This window comes from Physella acuta, unplaced genomic scaffold (genome assembly GCF_028476545.2).
Source record: "Physella acuta isolate Inbredline_101_S28 unplaced genomic scaffold, ASM2847654v3 ptg002406l, whole genome shotgun sequence".
Taxonomy (NCBI): domain Eukaryota; kingdom Metazoa; phylum Mollusca; class Gastropoda; family Physidae; genus Physella; species Physella acuta.
Window position 1 is genome coordinate 45,791 of NW_026733895.1, and position 14,792 is coordinate 60,582.

At 34.4% G+C, this 14,792-nt stretch overlaps 1 protein-coding gene across 1 annotated transcript; it reads left to right on the plus strand.

Annotated features, from left to right (window-relative positions):
• The first annotated feature begins 5,535 nt into the window (after window positions 1-5,535).
• On the plus strand, window positions 5,536-12,783 carry LOC131933213 (uncharacterized). The gene is made up of 6 exons (XM_059290006.1): window positions 5,536-5,624; window positions 5,724-5,821; window positions 6,893-7,149; window positions 9,218-9,467; window positions 10,377-10,439; window positions 12,380-12,783. Exons 2-6 carry the CDS (start codon window positions 5,776-5,778, stop codon window positions 12,442-12,444), a joined length of 681 nt encoding a protein of 226 aa, XP_059145989.1. The 5' UTR covers window positions 5,536-5,624; window positions 5,724-5,775; the 3' UTR covers window positions 12,445-12,783.
• Window positions 12,784-14,792: the final 2,009 nt, after the last annotated feature.

A 14,792-nucleotide genomic window follows, 5' to 3' on the forward strand; every position in this document is an offset into this window, starting at 1 on the left:
GAATTATCTTTAGTTTATAACTAATTTTTACTTGTAGTTAGGTTTACATTAAAGTTTTTTTTAAGTTTACTATTTTAAACTATATATATATATATATATATATATATATATATATATATATATATATATATATATCTAATATATAAAGCTCAGTTCTGTAACGTGTGGCAAAAAAGTTTGTCGTTGACAGTTCTATGGATTTAAGTGTTAGATTTTTTATCGTGCTCACAGTCTAAATTTACGAGTCAAAAAATTACCATTGAAAGTCTTTAAAAACAATTTTCATTCTATTTACTTAGAAGAATAATTTTCAATTATGAACACGACATAAAAATTTTTAAAAGTGTATCGACGTTTATAAAATTTCTAAAATTGTGTCGGAAATGTATTGACTGCACAGTTACTTCCCTTTAATAAAAAAAAATTCTTAAGAAGAAAGAATTTACATTTTATTACTTTGTTTTTGGTGTTAAGAAAAAAAAATAATTACATAATTAGCGGGGATTGATTAAGTGCAATGTCGTTAGGTATTTTTAACACTGCCTTTTATTTATTCTATACACTGAACATACTGTTCAATAATTATTATTTTTTTTTATTTCAATAACATTTACTAAGCCAGGTCCTACAAATCATATATGTTTATTTCTTTCCATTTACGGATAAGCTTGGAGTATTATCATTTTTGTTCACTAAATTGAAGCAGGCGCGTCCGCCGGCGCCCCTGCACGGTTCGATTTGGCACCCTGGGCTATCATGTGAGCGCTATGCTGCATAATTTTGTTTTTAACAGTGCGATAGACTATGGATAAGAAAGGTTACTATAGTCTTTAAGTAAATCAAATCCGGGCGTCCTCCGGCACCCCGACAGGGTGCTATTTGGCACCCCGGGCCTTCCGGTGTACGCTATGGTATCTACGTTCGCGTGAGTTCAAAAGACTATGAATAAGTTATGCACTATAGTCGTTTACTAAGTTCAATCAGGCGGTGACGTCATGGTGCGTCCTCTGGCGCCCAGACAGGGTGCTTTTTGGGGTCCCGGGCCTCCCGTGTTCGGTTTCGCGCCTACGTTCATTAAAGTGAGTGCAAAAGACTATGAATAAGTTGGGGTACTATAGTCGTTTATTCAGTTGAAGCAGGCGATTCAGCCCCGTGAGCACTTTGCGTTTATATTCGCGTTAGTGTTTTCTTTGTGTTTAGGTTGGGTTTGCGTTAGTGGTTGCGTTTTGATTTGGTTCGTTTTTGTTCTTTCTTTTTTCGTTTTCGTTTGTGTTTTATTTTCTTTGGGTTTGTGTTTGTATTTGTGTTTGAGGTTGGTTTTGCGTTTGGATTTGGTTTGTTTTCGTTTGTTTTTTCTTTTGTGTTTTTTTCTTTGGGTTTGTGGTTGGTTTTGCGTTTGGATTTGGTTTGTTTTCGTTTGCTTTTTCGTTTGTGTTTTTTTTCTTTGGGTTTGTGTTTGTGGTTGGTTTTGCGTTTGGATTTGGTTTGTTTTCGTTTGCTTTTTTCTTTGTGTTCGTATTGGTGTTTGTGTTTGTGGTTGGTTTGTTGTTAGGTTTTTGTTTTCGTTTGTATTTGTAATTGTGTTAGCGTTATGTTTGCGTTTTGTTGTTTTGGTTTTGGTGGGCAATGCCGGCTTTATGATGATTACTAAACACACAGGTAATGGTCTTTAACAGAAAGGTTTTTCACAGAAGCCAGAGCAGGGCCTGGCCGGGACGGCTAGTATATATATATATATATATATATATATATATATAAACTAGGTTATATTTATTTGGAATTAAATATGTACATTTTAATAAAAATTGTCTTGCTTAAAGTTTCTTAAATTTCAAATTAAATATAATTTTGTTAAACGTAACTTACATACTTTGATTCCCATTTATTTACGTTGAAATTAACTTCAGTTTTTGCTAATTTAAACACGGAAATAAATCAGTTATCCGTATCTAAATTTTAGAGATAAAAAGTATAATTGTATTTCAACGGTACTAACAACATTTAATAAATAACATATTGGGGAAGTAGTTAATTTGTACCTCATAAGAAAATAAACTGGGAGTGATCTCCCCTAAACTTTCTCGAATCTATATATATAATTCTCTTCTGGGAGCCGTTAGAAAACAAGCTGCAAGGGCCTCCTTGCAGTCCCCTCTCTTTCTCTCTATCACTATCACTACCACCCCCACCCCACCCCCACATTGTCTGGTGAGCTGTGGTCACGCTGTTTACATTTTACAATCATAGAGACGGGTTTGGTGACGGCTATTAGGGGCAGATAATTTAGTTTGAAACGATTTTAAACTTAGAGGAGGTAACTAAGAGGAGGCTGCTTTCACGTGGGGGGGGGGGGGGGGGAGGGGTTTAGTGTTTTTAAGCAAATATTTTCAGTGGCAGCATTGGTACTGTCGAATTCACAAATTATAAATTACTGAAAAGTAGAAAAAACAACTAAATAGCGGCGTATGATACGCAGCGGGTCGGCTCGTATTCTTATATAATACTACTGGGGGTGGCAACTCGGATATAGAAATGATTTTTAATTACCTAATTTTTTTTCAAATAGAATAGAATCTCGTAGAAAAAAGAATTGCACACCAAGTGAACGCCAAAAAAATGTGCATTACAGTGTGGAATATTCTTAGTACTTTATAAACACACCCAGCCCCACCATTCTGGTAAGCTAAGGTTCACCCCGAATCTTTCTTCTTCTTCGTTCTTAATTTAGAATATGGTGGAGGATTTAGACAAGTCCAACTTCGTTAATGAACTGACTGTGGTCTCCAGATCAGTAGGTGCCCCATATAATTTTTCCCTGAGTGGGGTGAGCAGGGGCCAGTGTCTGACTCGCGCCTGGCTATATAAAGAACATTCCTGAAGGACGTGCTCCGTATTTTCCGTGGCCTTGCCACAAGGGCATATTTCGCCACACCCAATTTTTAATTTTTTATGCATGTGTTGATTTAGTCTGTTATGGCCTGTTCTGAGTCGAAAGATTATGTATTGTTGTTTTCGTGTAAAATTGTAATATCCATCATCTTTATTGTAGTGAGGGCCATCCCGAATGTTTACAATAGTAGAGCCGGGTCGAATTAATAACTTGGGGCAAGTACGCATTTAACGCTTCATGTTTTCACTAGGGAAAGAGCACGAAACTAATGACGTCATCTTCCGAGTTTAGAATAAAATAAAGAAATGAACTATTTCATTCAAATATGATAGATCTACGTACGCTATGATACCTAGATCTAGATCTATACAATACAATTTTCTCGACCTAAACTTATAACATTTACTTTATCTATTTAAATTCTAGATATCTAGATCTAGAGATTCTAGATCTAGACTAGATAATCTACACACAAAACTAGACTAGACTTAGACGCTAATACCTAGATCTAGATCTAGATTTAGACTCTAGAATCTATTCGCATAATAATTTCAGGCCTTAATTATTTTATAGAAATCTTTGTTTGTTTAGCTATGGAATTGGCTAATTTGGGATAAATAGCTGAGACGATAGTGTACTTAATATCACGCAGGTGGTGCGGGATCGAGACACACCAAGTTAATCAATTTTTTTTTTTTTTTTTTATATGTAAATCTTCCGATTTTAGACTATAAAGAAAGGAACTACTTCATTCAAATTTGATTTAGATCTAGATCTATAGATCTACTCATCAACACGTACGCTATGAAATATATACAATTTTATCGGACAAACTAATACAAATTACTTAAAAGCAACGTAATGACCATTGAATAGCCTGATTTTTAACTGAATCATTTAAGTCACTTAATCAGTGTGTGCCTGTGTTAAAGCAAAGAAATAACTAATTAGCTAAAAAAACATGTCACTAATACCGTTCAGCGTGTAGTAAAGCACATTGCGTTTTGACCAATAACTATTTCATAAATTATTTTTCACAAACAAGTACAGCATTTTAAAATATATAGGCCTATAATTCACGTGAAACGGGTACCGATGGCTAGTATAAGTATATTCGAGAAAGTTTAGGGGAGATCACTCTAGCGTTATTATTTATGTTACCTCTAATGATATATTAATGTGTAATTCTTATCAGATCTAACTTCAACACATATTAGTAATTTTTGTTAGAATACCTTTGACAAGCAGACCTTCTAGACGCATATGAATTTATAAATTATTAATATTCCGCACTATTATACACACATTGAATACCTTTGACAAGCAGACCATCTAGACGCATATGAATTTATAAATTATTAATATTCCGCACTATTATACACACATTGTTATACTGCTTTAACACAGGCACACACTGATTAAGTGACTTAAATGATTCATTATAGTACTTACTGATGAAGACACGGACAAAGGATATCTAAATTATTTAAGGCAACGAGTCTGTTTTTGGTATTTAATGAGATAAGCCCGGCCACTAATTCAAAAAGTACAGGGGCGAAAAGTTAAGCCCCGCTATTAGTGACCTATTGCTGTGGCTAGAAATTTGAATATCTAAACGCCAGCCATAAAATAAAGGGTTGAGTTAGTGTAAGGGTTAGAGTAAGCGTTAGAGTTTAAGTTAGAATTAGGGTTTGGTTTGAGTTTGGTGTTGGGGTTAGGTTAGTGTTAGTGTAAGTGTAAGGGTTATGATTATGGTTATCGGTTGGGGTTGGGGTTAGGTTAGGGTAAGTGTTTGAGTTTGAGTTAAAATTAGGGTTTGGTTTGAGTTTGGTGTTGGGGTAGGTTAGTGTTAGTGTAAGGGTTATGATTATGGTTATCGGTTGGGGTTGGGTTTAGGTTAGGGTAAGTGTTTGAGTTTGAGTTAAAATTAGGGTTTGGTTTGAGTTTGGTGTTGGGGTTAGGTTAATGTTAGTGTAAGGGTTATGATTATGGTTATCGGTTGGGGCTATGGTTAGGTTAGGGTAAGTGTTAGAGTTGGAGTTAGAATTAGGGTTATGGTTATGGGTTGGGGTTAGGTTAGGGTAAGTGTTAGGGTTAGTACGACGTCCAATCAGCGGATTCGAGGTACAAAGATAGCAGCGGAGGAATTTGGGACGCCAAATTAGTAAAAAAAACATCAAATCATTAAAAGATATGTAAAAATAAAAACACAAATTTCAGTTAAAATGAGTAATGAAATTGTAAGACGTCATAAAAACGCTAAATAAATCTAAACGGAGCAGTTTCCCGGGAAATATCGTCTTACGTGACAGAACAACAAAGCCAATTTTATACAAGAATGATTGCAAACACACTAAAATCGACTGAATCGGCAACGTTCATATCTTATTATACTATCATCAGGTTTTGACCAACGTGTCCAGTTTGAAACAAATTGGCCCGTTAGAAGTGGATAAAATTTCGTTCGCATGTTTCCGTTCATGATAGTAAAAATAAAAGCTTGCAGTAATGTGTAAAGTATCAAGTATTGAGGAACAATGAGTAATTCAAACAAATGCCGACGCAGTACGATTGTTATAATCTCAACACCATAACCATTTTATAAGCTCAACAGCATATATCTTTGTTATGTTTGTTTCAATACTCTAGAAGACAACCGGATGACGTCGCTTTGTGTACAAATATTTCTACTTCCTTTCTTTACTTTGACTTTGTGAGGCTATGGCGTTTTCGTGTATGTAATAAACATCAATAATCGTATTATGGTTTCAATGTTTTTTTACTAACGGCCCAAAAGCAAACAACTGATAACGAAATTATTTTCAAATTTCAGCATCGTTTTTCCAACCCAGAAATAGAACAAATCACCTATCGAAGTTTGAAAAATGCTATTTGCTACTTTGATTCTGAGTGTGTTTTTTATCGTTAGAGGTAAATTATGGTATCTGTAATATAGATCTATTTTCTGTTATGATTATGATAAACTGATATTTATATGATAAAACAAAGGAAATATGAAAACTTTTTTTTTTTAAAGTTTTTTTTTCAGTGTTGCAGTATTATGATATACAGTCTAATTTAAAGCTATGAATAATTATATTAACATTGCAAAAGATTTTAGTTAAATATTTATTCTCCATTGCGCTATGTAGATTTGTATATAACTCGACACAGTTGTGCTAAAGAGAATAAAACAAATATAAGAGCATTAAAAAATAATAAGCTTTTAAACGCACTGTTAGTACACGATATGTTCGACTTTATTTCCATTCGTCTGTTAACATATAATACGTTTAACTTTACCCAATACATATGTTAGCATTTGACATGTTTCACTTTATCCTCATACATATTTTAGCATATGACATGTCCAGTTTAACTCCATACATAATTTACAACTACTTTTTCTCTGTTTCAATTGCGTATCATTTTTAGCGCAATTTCCATACGGACAATTGCGATTATTAACTCGTCATTTCTGGATGGATGAATGAATGAATGGATGTGTGTCCGCAGCTTTAAGTCGTATCTCCTCCTCAACGAAGCAATATCGAGGACTAGTTCCAAAGCAAATATGTTAAGCAAGTTCCGAGGATGATTGTGGGCCAAAAAAATTCCCGGAAATTCCTTCCTGGATTTCCCGGAAAAGCCAAAAAAACCTCGAAAAAATGCATTTTTTTGCCCATATCTCGGCAACCAGACCACTTAGCGACTTGAAACATTTACCAATCGATTCCTGTCATAATTTAAAACAATATTGCCGAAGAAAGTTTTCAAAAATATCCTTTCGTTTGGTCACAAAAAATTAATTAAGAATTTTTAAACTGAGCATCGTGTAGGCCTAGGATGATATTTTAAATTTAAACTGAGCATCGTGTAGGTTTTTAGCGCAAAAAAAATATCCTTTCGTTCGGTCACAAAAAAATTAAAAATTGTTATGGATAACATAAGGAAATTGTCACTAGACTTTTTATTAACTTGTTTTTCTATGTCTGTCTTAAGAAAGCGAAACCGATCAGAACTCTCTTGAATTTCAAAGAGCAAATGGAATCAACGCTACAATAGATGGCTACCTACCCCGGTGTCCAGGGTGTGTGGTGTTTGGGAGGGATCCACTGATCGTCTATGGCAAGTTTCATCTACCAAGGGACAAGTGGCACCTACTGACGCGAGATCGCACACGACCTGAACCAATTTTTTTGGTCTCACTTTGCGATTACGGCTGCGAAAACTATGCCGATAGGGATTTATGGTATCAGGTAATTAGTACATTTTCTCTAATTATGAAAAATAATATATTTTTAAAAAAAACGTATTACTTATTAAGTATCGCAGACAGAGTATATTTGGAAATGTCCCAGAAAATAAAATTTAAATTATTTTAGGAGCATATAACCTCGGATGAAATTTCTACACACTATGATATTCGAGGACAAGTTGAAGATATGTATCTAAGAACAAGTTATTTTTGAGCTAAATACTTGTTTATTAGTTTGTACAAGAAACCTTGCTGCACTTACTGATTATAACTTTTTATCTCGTTGCCATTCGTTGGTTTTTTCTAAAAGATCAATATGGGATCTATACATTAATCTCGATTTAGCAATTGAATGGAGCTGGAGTTGCCACCTCCCCCCCCCCTCCCCACCTAACAGCATTTACGGAAATTTGTTTTCAGTGTTTTCTCCAGAAGGGGGGCACTTAAAAAAAAATTTGGGGATGGGAATAAAAATTTCGGGGGGGGGGGGGGGGGGCTGAACACTGTTATAAGTAGGTATTTTGTATATAAATTTCATTTCGTCTGGGTAGACGGGGGGGGGGGGGGGTAGACAGAGCCGGCGTTAGGAATACGCGGGGCCTAGGGCCAACCATCCGCGCGGGGCCTTTCCATATATATATATATATATATATTATATATATATATATATATATATATATATATATATATATATATATATATATATATATATATGTTCGTAGTTTTTTTTTTCCTTTGCTAAGATATTAAATCACATTTAACAGTTATGTAATTCATACCAAATCACTTAAGAAAATTTAATCACGTGCCGAATAATTAGGAAAATAAAGTTTACAATACAGTGAACTCGGCCTGATGTATCAAAACAGTATAGACTTCAAAATTTGTTTAGAATTCATACAATATTTTAAAACCAAAAACATTATTGTCTTAATTATTGAACGGGTGAATCCTTAAGGTGACACAACATAACAACAGTTTTAACTTTCTTCCAAAAAATAATAATAAATCACTCTGTTTAATGCCGCCTGATATAGATCCTAAGCCCCCCCCCCCTCCTCGTCGCCCTCCTCCCACCCCTCTGCACGCAACTGAATGTTAATTTTGTTACACCAAGACAAGTAGGCCTACATATAGAGTTTCTTCCAGCCCCCCCCCCCCCCCGAAAACGAAATGAAATTTATATAATTTATAGAGAAAATATATACTTTTTAACAGTGTCCGCCCCCCCCCCCCGAAGAAAGTCTACCACCCCCCCCCCCCCGAAAATTTCAAGTGTCCCTCCCCCCCCCCCCCCCCCCCGGAGAAAAAAGTCTGGAAGAAACACTGTACATATACGACATTATACGACATCTACAACAAGAAAGTCAGGACTAGAGTTCATCAGGTCACTAACTGTCTACTATAGACATCCCGTCTGCTCACTAAAAGGACGTCTTCATCGGTCCGCATACAATAGGGTATCTCTTTACGTCGTGGGCTAATTCTCGACCGCCATCTCCAGTCAGCTCAGGTCAAATGCCAGGCGACCGTACCCTACACAAAGAGTAGGTGTGACACTATTTTTGTATCGAATTACGGCCTGTCCCAGTTCAGGTGGGACTCACCAACATCAACCGTGGCCTCAGTTATAACAATCAACAACGTCGGCATTCGACCATTTAGTTTTTCCCAATTGAATTCAGCAACAATTTTTTTTTAAGTTTACGAACTAATTCAAATAACAATGACATTGCTGAAGCGCGGGGCCCCTTCAAGCGCGGGACCTATGGCGACCGCCCCGTTCGCCACCCCCTAACGCCGGCTCTGGGGGTAGACTTTCTCCGGGGTTGGGGGACGGGTCTGAGCCCACAGAAGATATGCCTGGAAGAATCTCTGGTTGTTTTAGTCCGGCGCCTTACCACACTCTCCTTTCAAATTCCTTTTATTTTAATTTTTTAAAAATGAAATATGATGTCATGGTTGCTAATGTATAAATATTTTTTTTAGATGTCGACCCTAGCTTTTAAAATAAAATAATTAAGCTTCATTAGAGCACTGAACGTTTTCTTGTATTATCTTTTCTATAGTTTTGCAGGTTTGGAAAGAATGTCTTCACACCAAACGGATGCAAATTAATGGATACAAGACCAAAATTCTCCATGGAAGATTGCTACTGTGAAGACACTGAACCGATGCTCTGGTTTGCTGTGATAAAACCAAGCTATTTTAAAGAGACTAATATGGTAATCAGTGCTGTTTGGAATGGAGAATATAGAGAAAGACCAAGATTTTTTCCACACCGGAGTTACAACACTATTTATCTCAGGGATCTTTTTGGTAAGTTTGCTAAATATATTATATACAAAATTTATAACAAACGTTTATTTAACTATACAATATATATAAATATATATATATATATATATATATATATATATATATATATATATATATATATATATATATATATATATATATATATATATATATATATATATATATATATATCGGGTGAAAGGTGTGTTAATGTATAAAAGACAGACACACATTGCTTCATATATATATATATATATATATATATATATATATATATATATATATATATATATATATATATATATATATATATATATATATATATATGTATATATACATACACACATATATATATATATATATATATATATATATATATATATATACATTTATATATATATATCTATATATATATATATACAGCCACGTAGGATAGGTAAAGGAGTGTTTAGGTAGGAGAGGGGAGTGAAGAGATGTAAAAATCCGATGACTTATTCTGGTAGTAGCACCAAAACAAAAGTCGGGAATCTAATTAGCCCAAATCACCGAGAGCAGGAATTCTATATTACAAGTAGCATTTTAATCAAAGTTATTTAGGTGGGAAATGTAGCTTGTTCTTGTGAATTTCCTGAAAACATTTTCTGTATATTTTCGTTTAGCTCTGGTTAATGTGTTATCGCTAGTGCAAAAAATATAAAAAATAACAACTTTATTAGAACTTAAAAAAATAAGTTTGATCTTTTGGACATGCCAGTCCAAAACTGAAAGATGGAGTGACGTTTACCTGGTTCTGTGACCTTATTAGCGTAGCCTGGATACACACAGATGATCTAATGACCAAAACGGCAAAATTTAAAAAATTTCCCTCCAAAAAAACCCCATCACAACACCCCAGACATAACGTGGAAGTAAAATATTGTCTTTATACAGCTCGTGGCCATATTGTTAGGCCTCGACAAAGATCTACGAACAGATCCAAGTCCTGGGCGGCGGGTAAGTTGTCTTTGTTGTTGGTATCTAAGCTGTTCACGCATAACACAAATATCACTGTTGGTTCCAATCATAGTTTCTTCCAGGCCTCTCTCAGGGGGGGGGGGGGGGCGATCCTCCCCTTCCCTTTGAAGAAAGTCTACCCCCCCCCCCGAAGAAAATGGAATTTATAGAGAAAATTTATACTTTAAACAGTGTCCGCCCCCCCCCCCCCACCCGGAAATTATAGACCTTTTCACAACCTCAAGTTTATAAGTATAGATCTTGTCACAACCTCAAGTTTATAAATGTAGATCTTGTCACAACCTCAAGTTTATAAGTCTAGATCTTGTCACAACCTCAAGTTTATAAGTGTAGATCTTGTCACAACTTCAAGTTTATAAGTGTAGATCTTGTCAAGTTTATAAGTCTAGATCTTGTCACAACCTCAAGTTTATAAGTCTAGATCTTGTCACAACCTCAAGTTTATAAGTCTAGATCTTGTCACAACCTCAAGTTTATAAGTGTAGATCTTGTCACAACCTCAAGTTTATAAGTGTAGATCTTGTCACAACCTCAAGTTTATACGTGTAGATGTTGTCACAACATCAGGTTTATAAGTGTAGATCTTGTCAAGTTTATAAGTGTAGATCTTGTCATAACCTCAAGTTTATAAGTGTAGATCTTGTCACAACCTCAAGTTTATAAGTGTAGATCTTGTCACAACCTCAAGTTTATAAGTGTAGATCTTGTCAAGTTTATAAGTGTAGATCTTGTCATAACCTCAAGTTTATAAGTGTAGATCTTGTCACAACCTCAAGTTTATAAGTGTAGATCTTGTCAAGTTTATAAGTGTAGATCTTGTCACAACCTCAAGTTTATAAGTGTAGATCTTGTCACAACTTCAAGTTTATAAGTGTAGATCTTGTCACAACCTCAAGTTTATAAGTGTAGATCTTGTCACAACCTCAAGTTTATAAGTGTAGATCTTGTCAAGTTTATAAGTGTAGATCTTGTCATAACCTCAAGTTTATAAGTGTAGATCTTGTCACAACCTCAAGTTTATAAGTGTAGATCTTGTCACAACCTCAAGTTTATAAGTGTAGATCTTGTCAAGTTTATAAGTGTAGATCTTGTCATAACCTCAAGTTTATAAGTGTAGATCTTGTCACAACCTCAAGTTTATAAGTGTAGATCTTGTCAAAACCTCAAGTTTATAAGTGTAGATCTTGTCACAACCTCAAGTTTATAAGTGTAGATCTTGTCACAACCTCAAATTTATAAGTGTATATCTTGTCACAACCTCAAGTTTATAAGTGTAGATCTTGTCACAACCTCAAGTTTATAAGTCTAGATCTTGTCACAACCTCAAGTTTATAAGTGTAGATCTTGTCAAGTTTATAAGTGTAGATCTTGTCATAACCTCAAGTTTATAAGTGTAGATCTTGTCACAACCTCAAGTTTATAAGTGTAGATCTTGTCAAAACCTCAAGTTTATAAGTGTAGATCTTGTCACAACCTCAAGTTTATAAGTGTAGATCTTGTCACAACCTCAAATTTATAAGTGTATATCTTGTCACAACCTCAAGTTTATAAGTGTAGATCTTGTCACAACCTCAAGTTTATAAGTGTAGATCTTGTCACAACCTCAAGTTTATAAGTGTAGATCTTGTCACAACCTCAAGTTTATAAGTGTAGATCTTGTCACAACCTCAAATTTATAAGTGTATATCTTGTCACAACCTCAAGTTTATAAGTGTAAATCTTGTCACAATCTGGAGTTTATAAGCGTAGATCTTGTCACAACCTCAAGTTTATAAGTGTAGATCTTGTCAAGTTTATAAGTGTAGATCTTGTCAAGTTTATAAGTGTAGATCTTGTCACAACCTGGATCACATTAATGTTTATCATAGCTGTTGTTTCACCATTAATGTTAAAAAAAAATGTTTTGTATTTCTTGGCAGATCTTCTGCTGGAGTTGACCTCAATTGTCCTGGCCTTTGGTACCGTGGCTTTCTTCATGTCTTAGGATGAGATCCTGTTGGCTGTTGTCCATCTGGGTGTGACCAGGACAAACATGTGAACAGAATGGGGGAAAAAGCTCATATTCAATGTTTTGATGAAGTTTTTACCACATTAGGTTACCATCAGAGTTGGCTAATGTCAAACGACATGAAGAGCATTTTGAATGACATTCTTTTTTTTGGTTTTAAAGATAAACATTCAGTTTCATTAATCTTGAATATTTCTTTACATTTGGTTTTAGTTCTGGGTACACACAGTATGTTAAAACATTATGCTATTTTACACATTGACTTGCAAGCACATTTCTATATATGTATTTATTTTAATGTATATATATATATATATATATATATATATATATATATATATATATATATTTTTTTTTTTAATTTATTTATTTATATATATATATATATATATATATATATATATATATGTGTGTGTGTGTGTGTTTGTGTATATGTATGTATATATATGTATGTGTGTGTATATATATATATATATATTTAAAGTTAAGTTGTAGTCACCATACACTTAGTTTCAATAAGTGTAAGCAAGAGGCACATACATAATTTTTCTTTGAATTTTAGCAAATTACAAATTTTTTAAAGTAGTGTGAATTTTAAAAGAAAGTTTTAATAAAGTATGACTTTGTGAAGTTAAAAGTTTAATAAAATTTGAAGTAAGTTCAGTTTTTAAAATGTTGGACTTCTTTAAAGTTTGTTTTGTGAACTTTGAATAAAATAAATTTCAAAATGTTTGCTTTGCCTTACTAAGTAAATAAGGACTGTTCTCTTTTTGAACCTGACATCCCATGGGCAAGTGAAGTAGAGTTCATCTGTTTCTGTGACTTCAGCATATGAAGGGATCAGTGCGGGCAGCAATATGCCCAGTCACCTTTCCTATCCTTACGTGAGTTAGGTACCCCCCAGAATTGGGTAGACTCAAGGACGTTCTACTGAGTGAACCCAGATTCGAACTTTATTGTTGGGTTAGCAGTCTAGTGCTCTATTGCTAGGCCATGCCATCATATCTGGCTTGCTTTATCAAATGTTTATTTTTCTTAGAAATTCGATTGAAATATTTTGTTGAATTTAACTTCAATACATTGCAGTATAAGCATGGAAATAAAGCAGATTATTTAATTTGAATTTGAGATGTTAAAAAAGTATAAAGTTATTTTACAATTTACTTACAAAATTCAATAAACATTAACATATTTGCTACTTTTCTGATATTACCATCAAAGTTACTATTTTTAGCCTCAAGTGATTTGTATTCCAGGAGGGTTTTGTATAGTAAAACAAAGTTATTGTGTGGTCAGCCCATAATTTCTATCACTAAGTCAATAGCCATCTCTGTAAAAGCTGAGACTAATTGGACCCGGGAACTCTCTTTACAATGCTTTACAAAGTTCTATATGTGTATCAAGTCAAGCATTCAATCAACCTGGTTCTTTAGGAAGTCCTATCAAGTCAAGCATACAATCAACCTGGTTCTTCATGAAGTCCTATCAAGTCAAGCATACAATCAACCTGGTTCTTCATGAAGTCCTATCAAGTCAAGCATACAATCAACCTGGTTCTTTATGAAGTGTATCAAGTCAAGCATACAATCAACCTGGTTCTTCATGAAGTCCTATCAAGTCAAGCATACAATCAACCTGGTTCTTTATGAAGTGTATCAAGTCAAGCATACAATCAACCTGGTTCTTCATGAAGTCCTATCAAGTCAAGCATACAATCAACCTGGTTCTTCATGAAGTCCTATCAAGTCAAGCATACAATCAACCTGGTTCTTTAGGAAGTGTATCAAGTCAAGCATACAATCAACCTGGTTCTTTAGGAAGTGTATCAAGTCAAGCATACAATCAACCTGGTTCTTTAGGAAGTGTATCAAGTCAAGCATACAATCAACCTGGTTCTTTATGAAGTCCTATCAAGTCAAGCATACAATCAACCTGGTTCTTCATGAAGTCCTATCAAGTCAAGCATACAATCAACCTGGTTCTTCATGAAGTCCTATCAAGTCAAGCATACAATCAACCTGGTTCTTTAGGAAGTGTATCAAGTCAAGCATACAATCAACCTGGTTCTTTAGGAAGTCCTATCAAGTCAAGCATACAATCAACCTGGTTCTTTAGGAAGCCCGATCAAGTCAAGCATACAATCAACCGTCCAAAAAGATTTCTACCTTACCTTGCCCCCATCAATTTTCCCATGTTAATGCCAGATGGTTTACTTATTAATCAATATAAATCACAATTTTATCACTTTTATATTTTCAAGAAACAATTCACTAGCTCTTGCATATAAACACAACTTATATAACTTATAATATATAACATAATAA